This window comes from Capra hircus, chromosome 4 (genome assembly GCF_001704415.2).
Source record: "Capra hircus breed San Clemente chromosome 4, ASM170441v1, whole genome shotgun sequence".
NCBI lineage: Eukaryota > Metazoa > Chordata > Mammalia > Artiodactyla > Bovidae > Capra > Capra hircus.
Window position 1 is genome coordinate 24,906,463 of NC_030811.1, and position 24,079 is coordinate 24,930,541.

Consider the following 24,079-nt stretch of genomic DNA (forward strand, 5'->3'; position numbering starts at 1 on the left):
CAGTCATAGGATGGCGGGGCAGCTCTGTGAGGACCGCTGCCTGGCTCACCCCTCTAATGTCTGTTACTGGACTGCGGTGCTCTTAGATTTTTAGTATTTATTCTTTCTTTTTAGGGCTTCCCTCGTAGCTCAGTTGGTAAAGAATCTGCCTGCAAAGCAGGAGACCTGGGTTCAATTCCTGGGTCGAGAAGATCTCCTAGAGAAGGAAACAGCAGCCCACTCCAGTATACTTGCCTGGAGAATTCCATGGACAGAGAAGCCCGGCAGGCTCTCGTCCATGGAGTCGCAAGAGTCGGACACTACTTAGCAACCAAACCACTACTTACTTTTTAATTTGTTTTTTGAATAGGTAATGATTTAGGTGTTTCCCCTCGTTTGTGACCTGAGTAGCAAATACTTGTCCTGGTTAGCTATCTCATGGCTGGATTTCCAACAGCAGGCCTGTGCCAGCGGCTCTTGTTGGGCTTTCCCGGGACATCACATAATGGGGTCCACAGCTGGATAAAAACCTAGCCTGCTGGCCCCAGACCCAGGAGGGGTCGTGTGTATCAGGGGCCGGCAAACTGTAGCCTTGCTGCCTGTATCTGTATAAATATAGTTTTACTGGAAAGCAGCCACGTCTGTTTATTCACACACTGCTTGCTTGCTCTTGGGCTACAGTGGGGTTGGGTAATTGTGGCCAAGACTGTGTGGCTAGCAAAGTCTAAAATACTTAACTGTCTGTACTTCCCTGGTGGTCCCATGGCTAAGATTCCACACTCCTAATGCAGGGGGCCTGGGTTCCATTCCTGATCAGGGAACCAGATCCCAACTGCCACAACCGAGACACAGCACAGCCAAATAAAGAAATAAACGTAAAAAAAAAAAAAAACTCTTCACAGAAAAAGTCTGCCAACCCATGTTTTACAGTTCCCTGGCACAATATCATTATCCTACAAATGGGAGGCAGGGCTCAAGAAATGCAAATGTCTTGCCCAGATAGTAGCATGCCCCCACCCCCATCTAGAGCCAGCCCCTGACTCCTCATCAGCCTGTTCTTCAGCCCCACACCCTGCGTTGGAGGCCTGAGCCACCTGCGCACCACTTTCTATGGCGCTGAACAAGGTAGATACCGTTTCCCACCTGATTTTCTTAATAACAGAAACTTTTTTTGAGTTTTTTGCGTAAAAGCCCTGGCCCTCGGTTGATAGTATTATTTTATTTTTATTGAAGTATAATCAACTTACAATATTGTGTTTATTTCTGTTGTGTAGCAAAGTGATTCAGTTATACATACATATATAGGTACATTCTTTTTTCTAGATTCCATATATGAGTGATAGTGTAAGGTATTTGTCATTCTCTTTCTGACTTATTTCACTTAGTGTGATGATCTCTAGGTCCATGCATGTTGTTGCAAATGGCATTATTTCATCCTTTTTTATGACTGAGTAATAGTCCATTCATTAAAAAGAGTGAAATAATTCTATTTGCAGCAACTTGGATGTAACTAGAGATTATCATCCTAAGTGAAATAAGTCAAAGAAAAAGATACCATAAATATCACTTATATATGGACTCTATTGAAAAAGGAATGTATTATGGACAACTGAGTCAGTCTGCCAACTGATATTCCATGGGGCTTCCCTGGCGGCTCTGCAGTAAAGAATCCACCTGCCTGTGCAGGAGACATGGGTTCAATCCCTGGTCGGGAAGATCCCCTAGAGTAGGAAATGGCAGCTCACTCTATTATTTTTGGCTGGGAAATCCCATGGACAGAGGAGCCTAGTGAGCTTCAGGGTCACTAGGGGTCCCAAAGAGTTGGACACAGCTTAGCAGCTAAACAACAACAACAACATTCCATTGTATATGCACCACGTCTTCTTTATCCATTCCTCTGCTGATGGACAAATAGGTTGCTTCTGTTTCTCGCCTATTGTGAATAGTGATGCTATGAACATAGGGGGACATGAATCTTTTCAAATTATAGTTATGTCTGGTTACATGCCTGGGAATAAGATTGCTGGATCATATGGCAACTCTATTTTTAGTTTTGTGAGGAACCTCCATAACATTTCCCATAGTGGCTGTACCAACTTAACATTCCCACCAACAATAGCTGAGGCTTCCTTTTTCTCCACGCCCTCTCCAGGGTTTATTATTTGTAGACTTTCCAGTGATGGCCATTCTGACCGGTGTGAAGTGATACCCCCTTATTTTGATGCGCATGCCCTACTGATTCAGTGTTGAGCATCTTTTCATGTGCCGCTTGGCCGTCTGTGTGTCTTCTTTGGAGAAATGTCTGTGTAGGTCTTCCGGTCAATACATCCTAATACATGAGTTGCTCACCTTCTTCACCCAGAGTCAGACGCTTACTCAGACTCTTTCATCATCCCCCACATCCCTCAGGATTGGGCTGGGGAAGGAAGCAGAAGTTTCACGGAAACTTTGTTTTGAAACTTGAAGCTTTGTTTCACGGAGGAGGAAGCCCAGGCTGAGAGAGAGAGGGGTGTGCCCAGCATCCCTTCCCTAGCCCACCATGTGGTCCCTAACTCCAAACCCTGGTCCTGGAGCCCAGTCGGCCTTAAACAGCTCTCCCAGGAGGGAGGCTTAGGCTGCCAGTTGCCTCTGGGGTGGCTGGGCAGCCTGCAGGAAAGCCCCTGCCTCACTGCCTGTCTCTGCTCCGCCTCTCCCTTAGGCTTCTCTGTGAGGAAACACTTCCCTGGAGCCAGGCCACACCCTGGCCTCCGGTTCCTCTTCCTTCTCCAAGAAAATTCTGGCTTACCCCCTGGTCTGAGAATTCACTGGACCACAGTCACCCTGGTGCTGTCATCTCCCCCACCCTACACGCCAGGCCTCACTGGGAAAGCTGGGGACAGCCTCGCATGCCCCCGTCTGCAACACGAACATTTCAGGGGAGATGGTAGGGACCTGACTTGGCAGGAATCTGAGACTCTTCCCCGCTCCCTTGGAATACCTGAGCATTTCCCCTGTGTGCTCACTGCTCTGAATGCCTAGAGGTGTGAGTTATAGTTACCATTAATCACCTTCCTCTACTTTTGACGGAAGGGGAAACTGAGGACCAGAGTGAAGACACGTGCCTGGCACATGATCAGGGCGCGATGGAACAGGGCTTGAACCCAGCGGGTTGGGCTCCCAGCTGCAGGCTCTTAACCCCGCCCGCCTGCCCCCCCACCGGTCCCACTTTCAGAGTGAGGGTGGGGGAAGGGGTCACAGTGTAGGACTGGGCAGGAGTGTGTCCCCATCGGACCCACCTGCTTCAGGCTCGGGCCACACGCCAGGTGTAGGGCCAGGAAAGAAGGCAGAACTGCTGGCCTGGAAAAGAGGAGGAGCAGGTCCTCTGGCCACAGCGCCCACCCCTGTGGGGAGCAAGGTGCCCGAGGGGAGCCTGCCCTTCTCTGTGGCCGGGAGATACCCGTGCTGGACAGTGGCAGCCCTCTCCGGTGCTGGGAAACCGCCAGACAAGGTCCCACCCTGGGAGCAAGTGTCAGGCAGGCCAGCTGAAACAAGCTGATAAGGGCAGAACAATTCCAGATTTGAAGAATGCCTGGAAGTATCTCCCCGAGGGGGCAGCTCTGAGTCCCTCCGGGAGAGGTGATGCAGAGGAGCTGGGCTTGATAACCCCCTGGGGCGCTGTTCTGTTGTGCTGAGGCACCAGGGAGTCAGAGCTGCCGGGCCTTGGGGGAGGGACAGGGCAGATGGAGCATGGCCAGAACCTGTGGGTGCACTTGTCTGCCTGACCACTTCACCTGACGGGGACAATGAGAGTGGCCTAAACAGCAGACCCGCCTGTCTCACAGTTCGGGGATCTGGAAGGTCTGAGATGAGGGTGGCACCAGAGTCGTCTCCTGGTGAGGACCCTCTTCCTGGCTGGTAGATGGCCACCATCTGGTGTGTCCTCATGTGGCAGAGACTGGAAGCTCCGGTGACTTCTCTTCTTCTGTCGTGGGACCCCAACCCCTAATACCATCGCACTGGGGGTAGAGCTTCAACATCCAAGTTGAGGGGGAGAGAGACCTTCAGTCCCAGAGCACCCCTTATGCCAGGAAAGTTGGCCAGGCGCATCTTTGGGGCCCTCCGTCCAAGCAGGGGGCCGTTTGGAGGGGTACAGAAAAGACTCAAAGATTATTGTCCTCATTTTTCAGATGGGGACCATGGCAGTCTAAAAAAAATCCACCCTTCCCAAAAGATAAGTACATCAAATCCCTGAAACTGATGATCACTGTCTTTGGACAGAGGGTCTTTGCTAATGTTACTGATACTAAGCTAAGGATGAGGTCATCCTGGAGTATCTGCATGGGCCCTAGATTCAGTGACTCAGAGACATAGCAGGGGGAGGAGGCAGCAGTGTGGCCCCGCCCCGGTGGCGGAGATGGCAGGGATGCTGCCGCCAGTGAAGGAATGCCAACAGCCCCCAGACGCCAGAAGAGGCAAGGAAGGGTTCCCCATGGAGCCCCCAGGCGGAGCGGAGTCCTGCCGACACCTGGATCTCACACTTCTGGCCTCCAGAGCTGTTAGGGAATCGGTTTCTTGTAAGCACCCCCGTTTGTGTTGTGGCAGCCCAAGGACACAGGACCCGAGGCCCAGAGAGGGTCCAGGCTCTCCCAGGCCCAGCGCAGCCCCGGGAGAGTGCCCTCAGCCAGGTGGTCGAGGTGAGGCGAGTCCGCCTCCCTGTTCCTCTCCCTGGGCCTGCAGCCCAGAGCCCTGACCCCCTTTCCCAGCTGTCGCCACCCCGAGCCGATGCTGTTCACCCAGGTCAGGCTCCCCCTCCCTGCCCCCCACAAGCTTAAGAACTTTGGTGGGGGGGTAGCTGACTTTGTTACAGCCACAGAGGACAAGCATTGTGGCTCAGATGGTAAAGAATCTGCCTGCGATGAAGGAGACCTGGGTTCGATCCCTGGTGCGGGGAAGATCCCCTGGAGAAGGGAATGGCTACCCACTCCAGAACTCTTGCCTAGAGAATTCCATGGACCAGAGGGGCCTGGTGGGCTACAATCCATGGGGTTGCAGAGTTGGACACAATTGAGTGACTAACACTTTACTTCTCACGACGCAGAGGACTAATGAGGTACCCAGGGCAGAACACCAGAGCAGGCAGCCTCCAAGGACAGGACTCGGCTGAGGCAGAAGCAGATCCAGAAAGGCCCCCTGGTGGAAGGCCTGGAGCTCTCAGCTGTGCAGGAGGGAGTGGCTGGGGAGGATGGCCAGACCCCCAGGTGTGGGACTTGAGACCCACCTGGAGCAAGGAGTGTAGCTCAGCTCCTGGAGGGAAGAGGTGCAAGAAGCAGATGTCACGGGCTGGGAAAATGAGTTCCAAGGTCAGGCGGCTGATTCAACAAAACTCGAGAAGCACGGAGGCAGGGACAGTACATGGTGGCAAGGGAGGGGGCATCAGACCTTTCAAAATGAGGGTAAGAGGGAGTGTGAGGGGGCCGAATGCAGGGTGAAGAGAGGACGTCTGATCTACTGGCCGTGGGGAAACATCCTGGCCAGGCAAACAGTGGGCCTGCAGCTCCTCTCAGCTTCTAGGACAGCCCCAGGTCCCTGCCCCACCCAAGAGTCTGGGGGTCTGTGTCCTTCCAAAGCTCCCCCCATCCTGCCCCACTCCTACTGAAGTGAATTCCCAGCTGCCATACAGAAGCCTGGCAATAATAAGTGGGCCAGTTCAAGAGGGGCAGCAGGATTGGGGTGCTGAGGATGGGGGGCCCTAGAGAGCTGGGCAGGGCTCAGATTCCCACCAGGCTGAACCTGCGGCAGCATCACAGCGCGCCCTCCCCCGACATGCACAGAGCCTGCTCCTGGGAGGGAAGGAGGTGGCTTCCGAAGCAGATGTATGTCACAGGCTGGGAGAATGCATTTCAAGGTCAGACAGCTCTTGGAAAGGAGCTGGCCTCTGAAGTGGCTGGTTCCGCTGGCTCCGTTACCATGTCAAAAGCAGCGTTGTGCTTGGGAAAGTTGCATATACCTTCTTGGGAGACCTTAGAAGCCACACAGCCCATTTCACAGGTTTCAAGAGGGCCAAGGGCTTGCCTCCCACCCTTGGGGCTCAGAGAACCAGGACTAGAGGCTTCCGTTTGGCTTTGTGCCTTCCTTGATCACATCCTTCCATGAAGATGTTGGTTCATCCTGCCTGGTTTCTGCCCCTTTCGCTGCCTCCCCCTAGCTGCCCAAGAAGCTTCTTGGTTTTAACCACACTCAGGGGAGGTGAACTGGAGGAAACAAAAGACGAGGGGGTGGATGCTGGTGTCCAGGCCTAGGTCCTCCCATCTCGTGGCCTTCCCTGTGCACACCCTCTTCCTGGGGCATTCTTTTGAGCTTCCTTTCCCCCGCTATTAATAGTCCAGAGTCCATCCCAGATAAGAAAATGGCCAGGAGCCGGAGAAAGCAGGGCCTCAGACTGAGAACAGTGCTCCTCTCATCCCAGGGGAGAGGAGTGGAGTCAGCCTTCTTCTCCCGCTCCTGTTTGGTCTCCCCGCTGGAGGTCAGCGTGGGGAGGAACTGGCTCCTTGCTAGCTCGACCCTTCATACCAGCTTCATTCTCAGCTCCTCACTGCTGCTCTCTGCCCACCTCTTCACTCCCCACCACTCATTCCTTCCTCTATGTCGATTCCCATCCTCCTTCTTGGGGAGCTCAGTACACATTCGGATAAACACTTAAATAGCCTGGCCTCCCATTTTCTTGACCTTTTCCCATCTCTACTCCTGCTAAGTTGCTTCAGTCGTGTCCGACTCTGTGCGACCCCATAGACGGCAGCCCACCAGGCTCCCCCGTCCCTGGGACCCTCCAGGCAAGAACACTGGAGTGGGTTGCCATTTCCCCCGCTGGTATTCCCATTTCACCCCCTGAGCTTGATCATCCCCACGCTGCGCAGCACCTCTGCATTTCATTCTTTGATCACTGTTTCTTTCCCTTCCAGTTCATTTGCTCAGGTATACCTGGACCACACTGCTTGAACAGAAGGCAGCCACTCTGATGACCCATGACTTTGTCACTGCCTCTCAGCCCCTGTCTGGTTTACCCACCCTATGTGTCACCATCTACCATTATAATCCCAACCTTACAAATATGCTGAGGTCTCTTGCATCTTCTGCCGTCATAACTCACCTGGCAAAAACTCCATTCCCGGGTGAACCCTGTCTCCTGTTCCTATGCCTACCTGCACACAGTGGAAGGAGAAAAAATCACACAGGGGCTGATTGGGTTACTATTTTTAAATTCAGGATTTCTGGCCCAATTTGGCACCAGATACCACTTGACAGTCATCCTGTATTTTTCCGGTTGAGTGGTTCTGAAAGTGTGGTCCTCAGACCAACAGCAACAGAGTCACTTGGCAACTTGTTAAAATGCAAACTGTGATGCCCCACCCCAGATCTGTTGAATCAGAAATTTGGGCTGAGTTCCTAAACAGGTATGTTCACAAGCTCCCCAGGTGATTCTGATGCTCCCTAGAGTTTGAGCACCATTTTTCTAGTAGGCTCCCTTCAGTTCAGTTATTCAGTTCAGTCACTTAGTTGTGTCCGACTCTTTGCGCCCTCATGGATCGCAGCATGCCAGGCCTCCCTGTCCATTACTAACTCCCGGAATTGACTCAAACTCATGTCCATTGAGTAAGTGATGCCATCCAACCATCTCATCCTCTGTCGTCCCCTTCTCCTCTCGCCTTCAATCTTTGCCAGCATCAGGGTCTTTTCAAATAAGTCAGTTCTTCACATCAGGTGGCCAAAGTATTGGAGTTTCAGCTTCAGCGTCAGTCCTTCCAGTGAATATTCAGGGCTGATCTCCTTCAGAATGGTCTGGTTGGATCTCCTTGCAGTCCAAGGGACTCTCAAGAGTCTTCGCAACACCACAGTTCAAAAGCATCAATTCTTTGGCGCTCTGCTCCCTTTCCTACCCTAATGAGTATTTCATACTTTTGTGTCCACATTGCTCCTCCTCCTCTCTTATTTCATCCTTGTCGGTATACTGATTTCCTCTAGACCTGGCTGAGAGAACTGAGGATGTCAAATGGAAACTTGTCTTTCTGTTACCACCGTTTCCAGTGTCTTGATGGCTGTATCCATCTTCTTCCCTCTGGTTTCATAGGCAGAAGCATCCTACCATCTAATACATGGGTGTCTCCCTCTGCATCTTAAGGAGGGAATGAAACAAAAGGAGCATCCTTCTCAGCTCCAGCATCTCTCACCTTCGAGGAGAAGAGCAAAAGTTTCCTGACTACTGCAGTTCCTTCCCAGCAACTGCCTTCCAATAGCTCGCCACTGCTCTTCATAGCTGGCATTTGACAAAGTTCTTGTGCTTCCCAGGTGCCAGAGACTCGGGCTCCATCCCAAGGCCCCCTGGAGGAGGGCACGGCGACCCACTCCAGTGTTCTTGCCTGGACAAGTCCATAGACAGAGGAGCCTGGCAGGCAACAGTCCATGGGGTCACAGAGTCGGACACGACTGAAGCAACTTAGCACCTTGCCAGCATGATAAAGTTATTTACACACAGAAGCTCACTTCCCTGCCGTTTACTCATCTTCTATCAGCCCCAGTTAGGCTTCCACCTGCACTGTTCCCATGGAAACTACAAGTTGAGGTTGCCAGCAACTTCCATGTTGGCAGTTTCATCATCCAACACCATCAGCCACTCCCTCCTTGGAGGGGAAAAAAAAATCAGATGTCCCTGTTGCATCTTCCTATTTCCCCCAGAAGTGGCTGTTATCCTAAATTTAGTATTAAATTCTGTGTAGAATGTAAATATTTTCTGTGTCTCTATGTCTAAAACTATATTGTTTAATTTTGTAGATTGTAAACCCTATAAGTAAAACCAGATACATTTTTGTTTTGGTTTTTGTTGTTCAGTATAGTTTTTAGATTGATTCATGTTAATACACATATGTGAAAGTTGCTCAGTTGTGTCCAACTCTTTGCAACCCCATGGACTATACAGTCGGAGTTCTCCAGGCCAGAATACTGGAGTGGGTAGCCTTTCCCTTCTCCAGGGGATCTTCCCAACCCAGGGATCAAACCCAGGTCTCTCGCACTGCAGGTGGATTCCTTACCAGCTGAGCCGCAAGGGAGCCCAAGAATACTGGAGCGGGTAGCCTATCCCTTCTCCAGTGGATCTTCCTGACCCAGGAATCGAACCAGGGTCTCCTGCATTATAGGTGAATTCTTAACCAACTGAGCTATCAGGGAAGCCCTAATACATGTATCATAATACATAATATGTATATTACACAGATAAACATGTATGTAACAATATAATACCTGTCTCTGATCTTCAGTGCTATGTGATACTCTAGTCTATGATTCTAAAGTAACTTATTTGCCACCAGTGTTAATAACATTTGCTTGTTACCTGTATGGAGCCACGTTCCGTGGGACACTAAGTGCACGGGCCACAACTACTGAGCCCGCGCCACAATTAGAGAGTCTGAGCTGCCATGGAAGATGCCACGAGCCACAACTAAGACCCAAGCAACCAAAATAAATACTGAAAAACATTTTTACAGATCTTTAAAGTAATTTAGATTTACAGAAGAGCTGCAGAGATGATGCAGAGTGGCAGATACCTTTCCATCATCTTCCCCTAATATTAGCATCTTATAAACCATGGTCCTCTTATCAAAACTACGAAATTAACTGTACAGTGCTATCACCTAACCTACAGACGTCATTCCTATTTAACCAGCATGTCCACTAATGATCTTTTTTGTTCCAGAATAGAGCACTGCATTTCACCATGTCTCATCTCTTCCAAATTGTGGCTGTTCTCTGGTTGCGGCGAGCAAGGGCGTGGGCCTCTCACTGCGGTGGCCTCTCCTGTTGGGGAGCGTGGGCTCAAGGGTACGTGGGCTTCTGTAGCTGTGGCTCATGGACTTAGTTGCTCTGCGGCACGTGGGATCTTCCCGAGTCAGGGATCAAGCTGGTGTCTCCTGCATTGACAGGGGGATTCCCCTCGGTCCCATATTTTTTAATTTTGTTGATCAGAGTTTTCCAGGTTTGCCTATTGGGAGCTCTCAGGTTGGTTCCCTGAGAGCTGGACTTGCCTACGATTTTGTTTTTGCCTTTTTTTTTTAAGCGCTTCTTTACTTTCTGTTGTTACAAGATGTTCCAGGCTCATCTTGTATTGCTGGTGGGCATGTACTGTGGTGCAGCCACTTTGGAAGATTGTTTGGCTATTCCTCAGAACACTAAATATAGAGTTACCATGTGACCCAGAAATTCCACTCCTAGGTATATCCCCAAGAGAAATGAAACAGCCACACAAAAACTTGTACACAAATGTTCCGAGCAGCACTGTTTATAGTACCTAAAAAGTGGAAACAGCTTGAATGTTCGTCAGCTGATGAGCGGGAAAACAAAATGTAGACTATCCCTACCACGGAATATCATTCAGCAATAAAAATAAAAAACTGACACGTGCCACAACATGGATGAACCTCAAAAACAGGTGAATAAGTGAAAGGAGCCTCACACGGTGCACGTCCCTTTGTGGCTCAGCGGTCGCCTGAAGCATGGCTTTTCTTCTGCTGTGTCGTCAGCGTGAGGGTTTATGTTCATCTAATCAGTGGGGCTGACTTGTTAACTTTTAAGTTAATGTTGGGGACTTGCCTGGCAGTCCAGCTGTTAAGACTTTGCCTTCCGATGCAGGGGGTGCAGGTTCGATCCCTGGTCGAGTGGCTAAGATACCAGGTGTTTTAAACCAAAACATAAAGCCATATTGTAACAAATTCAATAAAGACTTAAAAAATGGTGCCCATCAAAAACAAAAGGGAAACGGAAACCAAAACGGAAACGAAAAACAAAACAAAGAAGCAAACCCCTAACTTGATGATACACAGGTGAGACCTTGGCCCATGCTTGCCTGTCAGTCTCCCTTTCTGCTGCTCCCAGGGAGCCTGACTTTGGCAGCCCCCTCCAGCTATACTCCACTTATCTTTACTTCATACTTGCTAGCATTTTGAGTTCATGGCAGGGTAGAAGCATATTCCCAGATATTTGCAAAGGCACTGGAACCTGGGGCTGGAGGGTGTGGGCTCTGCTAGTGTTCCTGTCTCTTTTCTAGAAATCCTGCTGGACTTAGCACGGATTCCTGCCCTCTCCCAGGAGGAAAGAGCTTTTTTATTTTTCTTGTTCCCTTCCCCAGCTGCAGTGGGTTTGCATCACTTCCTTCAGGTTATGCTTTTTTACCTTTCTCCTGCAGCTGAATGCCTTTGTCTTCCAGCAGAGAGAGGGGTGATGGATCTGGGCGGCATCTCCGTGGTGTTTCACTGGTACCTGTCATTTCCTCCCCCAACTGTGGTGGGGTTTCCACCAGTGGCCTCAGGCCATAGATTTGGTTGCTGTCCACTGACAAGGCAGGCTTTTTCCCCCCAGGTGATAGGGCGCTGTGTAGAGTGTCAGCCCTCACTGCTGTTTCTTCTCTGCAGCCAGCCCCACGGGGGAAGCTTTCTCAAGGCTGTTTCTGGGCATCTTTACCAGCCCTTGGTGGCCTTCCTGGTGCTGGGGGAGCCTCTACAAGTGTGTAAAGCTTTTGATTTCGGCAGTTCTCAGGTTTCCACTTTTACAGGAGCCCATGGTCAGCCTTTAGCAATTCATTAAACATTTTAACTTTAATCTTCTTGCCAAATTCTGTCATGTAAGCAAACCCTTGAGTCTGGTTTCTCTCTGTGGTTGACTCTCCAGTTTTCAGGCTAGTTGTTGTTTGCCCATGACCCAAGTTCGCCAGTGGGTTCAAGAAAAGTCATTGATTTTCCGTTTCTCCAGCTTTTTGCTGTTGTAAGGGTGGAGAAACATGCCTCAGACTTGTTAGCATTTGCTCATAATGGCCTATATTATAAATATATTACTGGTTTTATACCTCATATTTTGTATTTATGCCTTTCTGGGTTGTTATTCCCTTTTGGTCATCACCAAGGGTTATTTCCCTTACTGCTTTATTAGCCTTTTTTTAAAAATCAATTTTTAGCTGTGCTGGTATTTGCTATTGTCCTTCATTCATTTGCTATCATCACATCATTTGAGAATGTGAAAAGATTCAGTCCTGATACCTGGACGAGCAGCTGCTTGTGTCTCTACTGTGGTGATTCAGCCTAGGTCTCAGTTTGCTGGGCTCAGAGGTAGCACTTTAATCCATTTTGATCCTAAAAAACACATGATTATTAGCCACTGTCCAGTTCCCCTCGTCAGACTACCCTGATTACCATGCTGGTCCTGCTGCCTAGGATATGGTTGTTCAGTTTCTAAGTCATGCTAGGGTGTGGTAGAAGAGAAGGACTTTCTCAGTTGTGTCCGACTCTTTACAACCCCATGGACTATGCAGTCCATGGGATTTCCCAGGCCAGAACACTGGAGTGGGCAGTCTTTCCCTTCTCCAGGGGATCTTCCCAACCCAGGGATAGAACCGAGGTCTCCCGCATTGCAGGCGGATTCTTTACCAGCTGAGCCACAAGGGAAGCCCGAGGGTACAAGCCACAAGGGTATGGTACCCACTTTTTTCCTGGGAATGAAATTCTGCTCATGCCCCGCTACCCAAGGAACGTGCTGTCCATTCCCACTGAAATCAGCAGCAGCTCCTACCAGCATGTCGTTGTCATTGTTATTCAGACGCTCAATCATGTTTGACTCTTTGCGACCCCATGAACAGCAGCACACCAGGCCGCCCTGTCCTTCACCATCTCCTGGAGTTTGCTCAAACTCATGTCAATTGAGTCAGTGATGCCATCCAGCCATCTCATCCTCTGGCATCCCTTTCTCCTCCTGCCCTCCATCTTTCCCAGCATCAGGGTCTTTTCCAGTGAGTTGACTCTTTGCATCAGGTGGCCAAAGTATTGGAGCTTCAGCTTCAGCATCAGTCCTTTCAGTGAATATTCAGGGCTGACTTCCTTTAGGATTGACTGGTTTGATCTCCTTACAGTCTAAAGCCTTTGACTGTGTGGATCACAACAAACTGTGAAAAATTCTTAGAGATGGGAATGCCAGACCACCTCACCTGCCTCCTGAGAAACCTATATGCAGGTCAAGAAGCAATAGAACTGGACATGGAACAATAGACTGATTCCAAATTGGGGAAAGAGTACGTCAAGGCTGTATATCGTCACCCTGCTTATTTTACTTACATGCAGAGTACATCATGCAAAATCCCAGGCTGGATGAGTCACAGGCTGAAATCAAGATTGCCAGCAGAAATATCAACAACCTACCAGCATACCAGGCTGATGAACAGTCAAAATAACATGCTCCTATTCCCCCAACACACCAAATTTAATCAAAATCCAGAACACCATCAAAGATAAAATGCACTATATTTTACGAACCATGTAGGGGAGAAAAAACACTGCCAGAGTGTGCCTTAAAATAATTTATAATTCATCCTCAGCTCAGAGACATGAAACGATGTCCTTTTTAGAGCACACGAAATACAGTACTTCTCAAAACCTTGAGGAAGGGAGTGTCATTTGAGCTCTCTGAACTGTGAACTCCCTGATGTTCAAGCTGGTTTTAGAAAAGGCAGAGGAACCAGAGATCAAATTGCCAACATCCGCTGGATCATGGAAAAAGCAAGAGAGTTCCAGAAAAACATCTATTTCTGCTTTATTGACTATGCCAAAGCCTTTGACTGTGTGGATCACAATCAACTGTGGAAAATTCTGAAAGAGATGGGAATACCAGACCACCTAACCTGCCTCTTGAGAAATCTGTATGCAGGTCAGGAAGCAACAAGTAGAACTGGACACGGAACAACAGATTGGTTCCAAATAGGAAAAGGAGTACGTCAAGGCTGTATATTGTCGCCCTGCTTGTTTAACTTATATGCAGAGTACATCATGAGAAACACTGGACTGGAAGAAACACAAGCTGGAATCAAGATTGCTGGGAGAAATCTCAATCACCTCAGATATGCAGATGATACCACCCTTATGGCAGAAAGTGAAGAGGAACTAAAAAGCCTCTTGATGAAAGGGAAAGTGCAGAGTGAAAAAGTTGGCTTAAAGCTCAACATTCAGAAAACGAAGATCATGGCATCCGGTCCCATCATTTCATGGGAAATCGACGGGGAAACAGTGGAAACAGTGTCAGACTTAATTTTTTGGGGCTCCAAAATTACTGCAGATGGTGACTGCAGCCATGAAATTAAAAGACGCCTACTCCTTGGAAGAAAAGTTATGACCAACCTAGATAGTATATTCAAAAGCAGAGACATTACTTTGCCGACTAAGGTCCGTCTAGTCAAGGCTATGGTTTTTCCTGTGGTCATGTATGGATGTGAGAGTTGGACTGTGAAGAAGGCTGAGTGCCGAAGAATTAATGCTTTTGAACTGTGGTGTTGGAGAAGACTCTTGAGAGTCCCTTGGACTGCAAGGAGATCCAACCAGTCCATTCTGAAGGAGATCAGCCCTGGGTGTTCTTTGGAAGGAATGATGCTAAAGCTGAAACTCTAGTACTTTGGCCACCTCATGCGAAGAGTTGACTCATTGGAAAAGACTCTGATGCTGGGAGGGACTGGGGGCAGGAGGAGAAGGGGATGACCGAGGATGAGATGGCTGGATGGCATCTCGGACTCGATGGACATGAGTCTGAGTGAACTCCGGGAGATGGTGATGGACAGGGAGGCCTGGTGTGCTGCGGTTCATGGGGTCGCAAAGAGTCGGACACGACTGAGCAACTGAACTGAACTGATGGAACAAAGAGTGTGAGCGAGCAGACCAAACATGATAAACCACTGGAACACTTCCTATTCATTATAACAGAGAATTTCTGGCAGCTTTAATATGTAGACTACCATTGAGTTCTGGTTCAGTCAACCAGCTAAGAAGACAGTACTGCTTCCAGCTGGTTGAGTCAGCATGATGGCCCCAGATCCCTGGTATGCACACCCAGATTGAGAAATTCAACCTGATAAAAATTGTGATCGTCCTTCTCTGATCTAGCATCCTTACAGTCTATCATCCAGGCTTATTTGTTAGACTTTTTGCAGATTTTTTTTAAAGTAGAAGCCTTCTTCTGGGTTAGACTGTCTTTCTCAGGCATCTGACTGTTATCACAGGTTTGAGAAACATGAAGAGTGGTAGAGATGATGGAAGGATATGGCTTTCTTTGGCACTGAGCTCAAGTAAGGTTATTGAGTTTTCAAGCAGGATAGAAACTGCGTCATCAGACAGGAGAAAAGTGGTTGAGTCTTCCAAGCACGTTCCATCGCAGATTGAGCCTTTTTAAAAAATTCTTTTTAGTCATTTACTTGGCTGTGTTGGGTCTCAGTTGTGGCACACAGGATCTTTCTTCCTTGCAGGATCTTTGTTGGGTCGTGTAGGATCCTCCGCCACAGCCCACTGACTCTCTGCTTGTGGTGAGTGGGCTTAGCTGCTGTGCGGCTTGTGGTATCTTAGTTTCCCGACCAGTGACTGAACCCGCGTCTTCTGCCAGTTATCCCAGCTGGGAAGGGTAGTATGTGTCTTACTATCATCTAGTAGCTAGAGACCTAACAACATCCCACACTGCATAGGACACTCTCCATAACAAAAGTACCCAGCCCAAAGGGCTTCCCAGGTGGCACTAGTGGTAAAGAACCCACCTGCCAGTGCAGGAAATGTAAGAGACACAGGTTCGATGCTGGGGTTGGGAAGATCCCCTGGAGGAGGGCATGGCAACCCATTCCAGTATTCTTGCCTGGAGAATCCCATAGACAGAGGAGCCTGGTGGGCTTCAGTCCATAGAGTTGTAAAGAGTCAGACACAACTGAAGTGACTTAGCATGCATACATTCAGCTCCAAATGTCAACAGTTTGGGGTTTGAAAACCTCTACTTTCAGCTAGTCATCTTTGTAAGAAGTAACCACCCCACCCCGCATCCTTAATTTATTAAATATGCTGATGCTCTTGTCCAGCAATCTCATTTTTTGCCAGAAAGGTACTCTGATGTGATCAGTTACAAGAAGTACCACTGTCAAATCATAACACTACATTGATTTTTAACACATGTCCTTTTATGTATGCCCTTTATATTGTTCTGTGGCAGTAGCCACTCAGTCCTGCCAAAGCCACTTTATGGGCACTTCATTCTGGATGGGAGGTGATGTTGTGACTGCCTCTCTGTGAGATGCTGTAGGATAGTAAAGTCACGTCACTTCGTGTCTGTAGAATTCCGCCTACCTTTAACCCCAGTAAGGCTGAGAAACTAGTTCTCACGTTTCTATTGCCCGAGCCACTCCTCATGCAAATTTCTGATTCTCATTAGCACAATGTATGTGTGTTCATGCACACACATGAAAGCTGTTGGGTCGTTCTCCAGCTTATGAAGGAGCTGGGATTGCTGATGACCACATTTCGTTGTTTAGTCGCTAAGTCGTGTCCAACTCTTTTGCAACCCCATGGACTGTAGCCCACCAGGCTCCTCTGTCCATGGGATTTCCCAGGCAAGAGTACTGGAGTGGGGAGTCACGCCCTCCTCCAGGGGATCTTCCCCACCCACTACCACTGAACCATCAGGGAAGCCCCGAAGACCACATTTAGGGTCACCCTTAACGTCATCCGAGACAGGCTTATAGAACTTATGGACGGCCCCTTCACTCACTGGCCCAGCTGGAGCTGACTCATTCATAGCAGCTTAGTGCACACCTAGGCTCTAGTCATAAGAGAGGCTGGCATTTTTCAGCATCTATCATGTACCAAGAGGCAAATCCTGCTTCCATCGGTCTTACTGTGTGGGGAATTCCCCAAGCATAGCACTAGATTACAGATTCTGATTGGCTGTGAAGAATGGCCAGAGTCCACTTCTCTGAATCCCAGCTCTCTCTTCCTTCTGCTCAAAACAGAAAACCAGGAGTCATCCTGACTTCTCCTCTTCCCCTCCCTTAGTACATCAGCAAGTAGTTGATTGTTTCTCCAAAATACAGTCTTGAATCCATCCTTGTTTTGGCTCTTGTGTCAAGGACTTGCTGCAGCTATTACCCACTTCATCTGAATTTCTGTAACAGCCTCTTCTCTTCCCATCTCCACGTCCGTGTTCTCCAGAGCAGCAAGGGGATGTGTCTTTGTAAATCACCCTCTCAAACTTGTTTGCTTTTTATAAGCCTTCAGTGACTTTTTTGAGCACTTAAAATCCCAAATCCTATTTTGGTCTAAGGAGGGTGATCTTATGTCTCCTTTTACATAGGCTACAGTTTTTAAGAGAGCTTCCGTTTTATTCTCAAAACCCTACTGTTTGGACAGCATGTTAGTGCCCATTCACTGTGAGGCCCTAAGCTTTCTGGGCCCTGCCCATCCCCCCTCACTCAGAAAACTGCACTCAGATTTGTGTTCTCTGAGCTCTTATCCCTCCTTTAGGGACTTGCAGGTTCTTTCCTTCTCCCTGGTACACTTTTCCTCACCTTCATGGCTCTCGGCTTATTGTCCTTCAGACCTTAGTTTCATGAGGCGCTTTTCCTTAACTCTCTGTCTAACAGCATCACTTCCTTGTTCTTTGCATCATTTCCTTGTTCATTTCCTCCACGGAGTCACCAGAATATGATGTTTAATTGTCTGTTGATGTTCAGTCACTCAGTCGTGTCTGACTCTTTGCAACCCCATGAACAGCAGCACGCCAGGCTTCCCTGTCCATCACCAACTCCTGGAGCTTGCTCAAACTCATTTCCATTGAGTCAGTGATGCCAGCCAACCATTTCATCGTCTGTTGTCCCCTTCTCCTCCTGCCTTCAGTCTTTCCCAGCATCAGGGTCTTTTCAAATGAGTCAGCTGTTCGCATCAGGCAGCCAAAGTATTGGAGTTTCAGCTTCAACATCAGTCCTTCCAGTGAATATGCAGGACTGATTTCCTTTAGGATGGACTAACTGGTTGGATCTCCTTGCAGTCCAAGGGACTCTCAAGTGTCTTCTCCAACACCACAGTTCAAAAGCATCAATTCTTTGGCATTCAGCTTTCTTTATCGTCCAACTCTCACATCCATACATGACTACTGGAAAAACCATAGCCTTGACTAGATGGACCTTTGTTGACAAAGTAATGTCTCTGCTTTTGAATATGGTGTCTAGGTTGGTCATAACTTTCCTTCCAAGGAGTAAGCATCTTTTAATTTCATGGCTGCAGTCGCCATCTGCAGTGATTTTGGAGCCCCTCAAAATAAAGTCTACCACTGGTTCCCCATCTATTTCCCATGAAGTGATGGGACTGGATGCTATGATCTTCGTTTTTTGAATGTTGAGTTTTAAGCCAACTTTTTCACTGTCCTCTTTCACTTTCATCAAGAGGCTCTTTAGTGCTTTGCTTTCTGCCATAAGGGTGGTGTCATCTGCATATCTGAGGTTATTGATATTTCTCCTGGCAATCTTGATTCCAGCTTGTGCTTCATCCAGTCTGGTATTTTGCATGATGTACTCTGCATGTAAGTTAAATAAGCAAGATGCAGTATACAATACCTTTGATGTACTCTTTTCGCAATCTGGAACCATCTGTTGTTCCATGTCTTATTCTAACGATTGCTTCTTGACCTGAATACAGATTTCTCAGGAGGCAGGTCAGGTGATCTGGTATTCCCATCTCTTTCAGAATGTTCCACAGTTTGTTGTGATTCACACAGTCAAAGGCTTTAGCATAGTCAATGAAGCAGAAATAGATGTTTTTCTGGAATTCTCTTGTTTTTTCTATGATCCAGTGGATGTTGGTAATTTGATCTCTGGTTCCTCTCTGCTTTTTCTCAATCCAGCTTGAACATCTGGAAGTTCACGGTTCACATACTGTTGAAGCCTGGCTTGGAGAATTTTGAGCATTACATTACTAGTGTGTGAGATGCGTGCAATTGTGTGATAGTTTGAACATTCTTTGGCATTGCCTTTCTTTGGGATTGGCATGAAAACTTACTTTTTCCAGTCCTGTGGCCACTGCTGAGTTTTCCAAATTTGCTGGCATATTGAGTGCAGCACTTTGACAGCATCATCTTCTGCTGCTGCTAAGTCACTTCAGTCGTGTCCGACTCTGTGCAACCCCATAGACGTCAGCCCACCAGGCTCCCCCATCCCTGGGATTCTCCAGGCAAGGATACTGGAGTGGGCTGCCATATCCCTCTCCAATGCATGTAAGTGAAAAGTGAAAGTGAAGTTGCTTAGTTGTGTCCAACTCTTAGCAACCCCATGGACTGCAGCCTACCAGGCTCCGCTGTCCATGGGATTTTCCAGGCAAGAGTACTGGAGTGGGGTGCCATTGCATCATCATCTAGGATTTGAAATAGCTCAACTGGAATTCTATCACCTTCACTAGCTGTTTTTTGTAGTGATACTTCCTAAGGCCCACTTGACTTTGCACTCTAGGATGTCTGGCTCTAGGTGAGTGATCACACCATCGTAGTTATCTGGGTCATTAAGATCTTTTTTGTATAGCTCTTCTATGTATTCTTGCCACTTTTTCTGAATATCTTCTGCTTCTGTTAGGTCCATACCATTTCTGTCCTTTATTGTGCCCATCTTTGCATGAAATGTTCCCTTGGTATCTTTGATTTTTTTAAAGAGATCTCTAGTCTTTCCCATTCTATTGTTTTCTTCTATTTCTTTGCGTTGATCACTTAGGAAGGCTTTCTTATCTCTCCTTGCTCTTCTTTGGAACTCTGCATTCAGATGGATATACCTTTCCTTTTTTCCTTTGCCTTTAGCTTCTCTTCTTTTCTCAGCTATTTGTAAGGCCTCCTCACCAGGTTGTTTTTTGGAGAAGGAAATGGCAACCCACTCCAGTACTTTTGCCTAGAAAATCCCATGGAGGAGCATGGTAGGCTACAGTTCATGGGGTCGCAAAGAGTCGGACACGACTGAGCTACTTCACTTTCTCAGACAACCATTTTGCCTTTCTGCATTTCTATTTCTTGGAGATGGTTTCGATCACTGCCTCCTATACAATGTTACGAACCTCCGTCCATAGTTCTTCAGGCACTCTGTCTATCAAATCTAATCTGCTGAATCTATTTGTCACTTCTACTGTATAATCATAAGGGATTTGATTTAGGTTATACCTGAATGGTCTAGTGGTTTTCCCTACTTTCTTCAATTTAAGTCTGAATTTGGCAATAAGGAGTTCATGATCTGAGCCACAGTCAGCTCCTGGTCTTGTTTTTGCTGACTGTATAGAGCTTCTCCATCTTTGGCTGCCAAGAATATAATCAATCTGATTTTTGTATTGACCATCTGTTGATGTCCATGTGTAGAATCTTCTCTTGTGTTGTTGGAAGAGGGTGTTTGCTATGATCAGTCCATTCTCTTGGCAAAACTCTGTTAGCCTTTGCCCTGCTTCATTTTGTACTTGAAGGCCAAGCTTGCTTGTTACTCCAGGGATTTCTTGATTTCCTTCTTTTGCATTCCAGTCCCTTATGATGAAAAGGACATTTTTTTTTGTTTTTTGGTGTTAGGTCTAGAAGGTCTTGTAGGTCTTCATAGAACTGTCCAACTTCAGCTTCTTTGGCATTAGTGGTTGGGGCATAGATTTGGATTACTGTAGTATTAAATGGTTTCCCTTGGAAACAAACAGATCGATTGTTCTGTCATTTTTGAGACTGCACCCAAGTACTGCATTTTGAACTCTCTTGTTGATTATGAGGGTTACTCCATTTCTTGTAAGGGATTCTTGCCCACAGTAGTAGATATAATGGTCATCTGAATTAAATTCGCCCATTCTGGTCCATTTTAGTTTACTGATTCCTGAAATGTCAATGTTCACTCTTGCCATCTCCCGTTTGACCACTTCCAGTTTATCTTGATTCATGGACCTGACATTCCAGGTTCCTGTGCAGTATTGTTCTTTACAGCATCGGACTTGACTTCCATCACCAGTCACATCCACAGCTGGGCATTGGTTTTGCTTTGGCTCCATCTCTTGATCCTTTCTGGAGTTCTTTCTCCACTCTTCTTCAGTAGCATATTGGACACCTACCAACCTGAAGAGTTCATCTTTCAGTGTCATATCTTTTTGCCTTTTCATACTATGCATGGGGTTCTCAAGGCAAGAATACTGAGGTGGTTTGCCATTCCCTTCTCCAGTGGACCATGTTTTGTCAGAACTCTCCACCATGACCCATCTGTCTTGGGTGGCCCTACACAGCATGGCTCATAGTTTCATTGAGTTAAGACAAGGCTGTGGTCCATGTGATCAGTTTGGTTAGTTTTCTGTAGTTGTGGTTTCCATTCTGTCTGCCCTCTGATGGATAAGGATAAGAGGCTTGTGGAAGCTTCCTGATGGGAGGGACTGACTGTGGGGGAATCTGGATCTTGCTCTGATGGGTGGGGCCATGCTTAGTAAATCTAATCCAATTTTCTGTTGATGGGCAGGACTGTGTTCCCTCCCTGTTTGGCCTGAGGCCAAACTATGGTAGGGATAATGGTGGTAATGGCGGCCTCCTTCAGAAGGACTTAAGCCAGTACTGTTGTATTCAGTGCCCCCGACCTCATGGCAGGCAACTGTCAACCCACGCCTCTGCCAGAGACTCCTGGACACTCACAGCCAAGTCTAGCTCAGTCTCCTGTGGGATCACTGCTCCTTTCTCCGGGGTTCTGGTGCGTACAAGATTTTGTTTGTGCCCTCCAAGAGTCTGTTTACCCAGTCCTGTGGAAGTTCTGTAATCAAATACCACTGGCCTTCAAAGTCAAATTCCCTGGGGGTTCTCAGTCCCTGTGTTGGATTCCCAGGTTGGGAAATCTGTTGTGGGTCCTAGAACTTTAGGGCCGCACAAGTAAGCATCTGTGTCTTACTTTCCATTGTAATCCCAGGGCCTGAACCTGTCACTTAGCTGTTCCTTCACTCAATCCCTGTTGTTGCTGTTCAGTCGCTCAGTCGTGTCTGACTCTTTGTGGCCCCATGGACTTCAGCACGCCAGGCTTCCCTGTCCTTTACCATCTCCCGGACCTTGTTCAAACTCATGTCCATTGAGTCAGTGATGCCATCCAACCATCTCATCCTCTGTTGTCCCCTTCTCCTCCTGCCTTCAATCTTTCCCAGCATCAGGGTCTTTTCTAATGAGTTGGCTCTTTGCATCAGGTGGCCAAAGTATTGGAGTTTTAGCTTCAGCATCAGTCTTTCCAACGAATATTCAGGACTGATTCCTTTAGGATTGACTGGTTTGATCTCCTTGCAGTCCAAGGGACTCTCAAGAGTCTTCTCCAACACCACAGTTCAAAAGCATCAATTCTTTGGCGCTCAGCATTCTTTAAGGTCCAACTGTCACATCCATACATGACTAGTGGGAAAACCATAGCTTTGACTAGACAGACCTTTGTTGGCAAAGTGATGTCTCTGCTTTTTAATATGCTCAGTCTCTGGCCCCTTGACAAGACTGAGCTCCCATGCTAGACACAGAGAACCCCTCAGTGTGTCTCACAGTTGTCCTTAAGTAGCAATTTGTGTAATTTCACTTTTCCAGTTTCTCCTTCTAGATAGATTTCCAGAGGAACAGAGGTCCCTCATGCCATGTTTAGAACAGGGCACTGGGATATGTGTGAGTCTGCTGTGTTTTCTGTAAGCTCCTGGGTCTGGGAGAAGGAGGCAGGGACGATGAGGGTTCTGTGCTGGGATGTGTTAACCTTGAACGGTTCATGCCTGGGGCTGGATGGGGAGGGCAGAGAATGCACTGCAGGCTCCCACAGGCAGTGGGACTAGGTGCTGAGTCCTTCTCTGGAGTGGAATTTCTCTTGACTTCCTCTGCTTTCTCCTCAGCCTTCCTCTTAGAGGCTTCTTGAACCCCAGAGAAATCTGGGCACATCAAGGGCCCAGACCCTTTAGAGGTGGCAGGGATGTGAGCAAGGCCTCTGGATCCTGGGGAAGAGCTGGAGCAATGGAGAGAGAAAGACTTCCAGCTAATACCCTAATTGATTCTGTGTTGTCTTTGTCCATAGGAGATGCCATAGGAACGCAAACCAACAAAGATGTCAACTTAAGCACCGAGGAACAGAAAGAATCCAATGAAGCCAATTCAGATCCAGCCACAGGCAAAAAAAGTGCAGCTCCGACATCCACTGCGACACCCACTGCGACACCCACTGCGACACCCACTGCGACACCCACTGCGACTATAGCGCTGACCAGCGTACCCGTGTCTGAAACATCTGTCACAAGTGTGATGTCAAACTCAGCCCAGCAAAGCCCAACTGCCGCAGCCAGGAGCACCTCTCTTGTGGCTGCTAAAGATCCTACAACCACATCAACCACCGTCCCAACAAATCCTGAAAGCACGAGCAGCCGGAATGCAAGTAATGCAAGTAATGCAAGTAATGATTCACCCACATCCGGAATCCCAGGTACCCACAGCGTGACCACAGCCGGCGGGACCACTACGAAAGGCAGTCAGACAGTCTCCACCTCTCCAGATCCGAATAGCACCCCGAGCAGCTCTCCTACCCTGTCTTCCTCAACCAGCCTCGCAGGCGCTCAGCAGCCTAGCGGCAGCCCTGTGACTCCAGCCTCTGGGCGTCCACAGCCCGCAGGGAGCTCTCCTGCGGAATCAGACAAAATGACTGTAACTGCGAGTTTAGGCAGGAAGACAAGTCCCACCTTCACAGCCCAGCTGACCACACCGAGTAAGTGCTGCCTTGCCTTTTTGAAGCAGGAAGGAGCTTGCAGATGTCTGTGCTCTGTACCGGTGTTCAGCTAGAAGGTGGAGATTCATGCTGTGGGTTAAAGAGCGTAAATGTGCACCGCCTTCGCTCAGCCTGTTTCCCATCCAGCGGTGAGCAGCGGCCAGCAGAGCTGTGTGCTGTGATGAGAGCTCGGGGTTTTGAACTGCCCAGTGGAGTGTTTTCCTTTTTTTAAGTGCTAGTCTTAGTCCAGTAAATTCATTTCAAGCCTCACTGATGGATCATGAGCCTCATGGCCCATTTGAGATGTATTGCATCAGAGTCTCTTGGTGTGAATCTGAGCATTCGCATTTCGGGGGACCCTCCCACCCCATCCCACCCCTCTCCCCCTCCTGCTGCCATGTCATGTGGGTACATGGTGAAGTTACTAGAGAACCACACCCCAAGAGCACAGTTATGTCCTGCATAAGAGCAAGGGCCCTGAGTTGGATAAACCTGGATTCCAGTCCCTGCTCTGCCACGGGTTAGTGCGGAATTCATGAAGCTCCTCTGAGGCTC

At 48.2% G+C, this 24,079-nt stretch overlaps 1 protein-coding gene across 1 annotated transcript in view; it reads left to right on the forward strand.

Annotated features, from left to right (window-relative positions):
* Window positions 1-24,079, forward strand: part of PODXL (podocalyxin like) — a 71,727-nt gene that overhangs the window by 38,763 nt on the left and 8,885 nt on the right. The window contains exon 3 of the mRNA XM_018047491.1: window positions 22,844-23,524. Coding sequence (XP_017902980.1) covers window positions 22,844-23,524 — 681 coding nt within the window. The remainder of the gene's footprint in view (window positions 1-22,843; window positions 23,525-24,079) is intronic.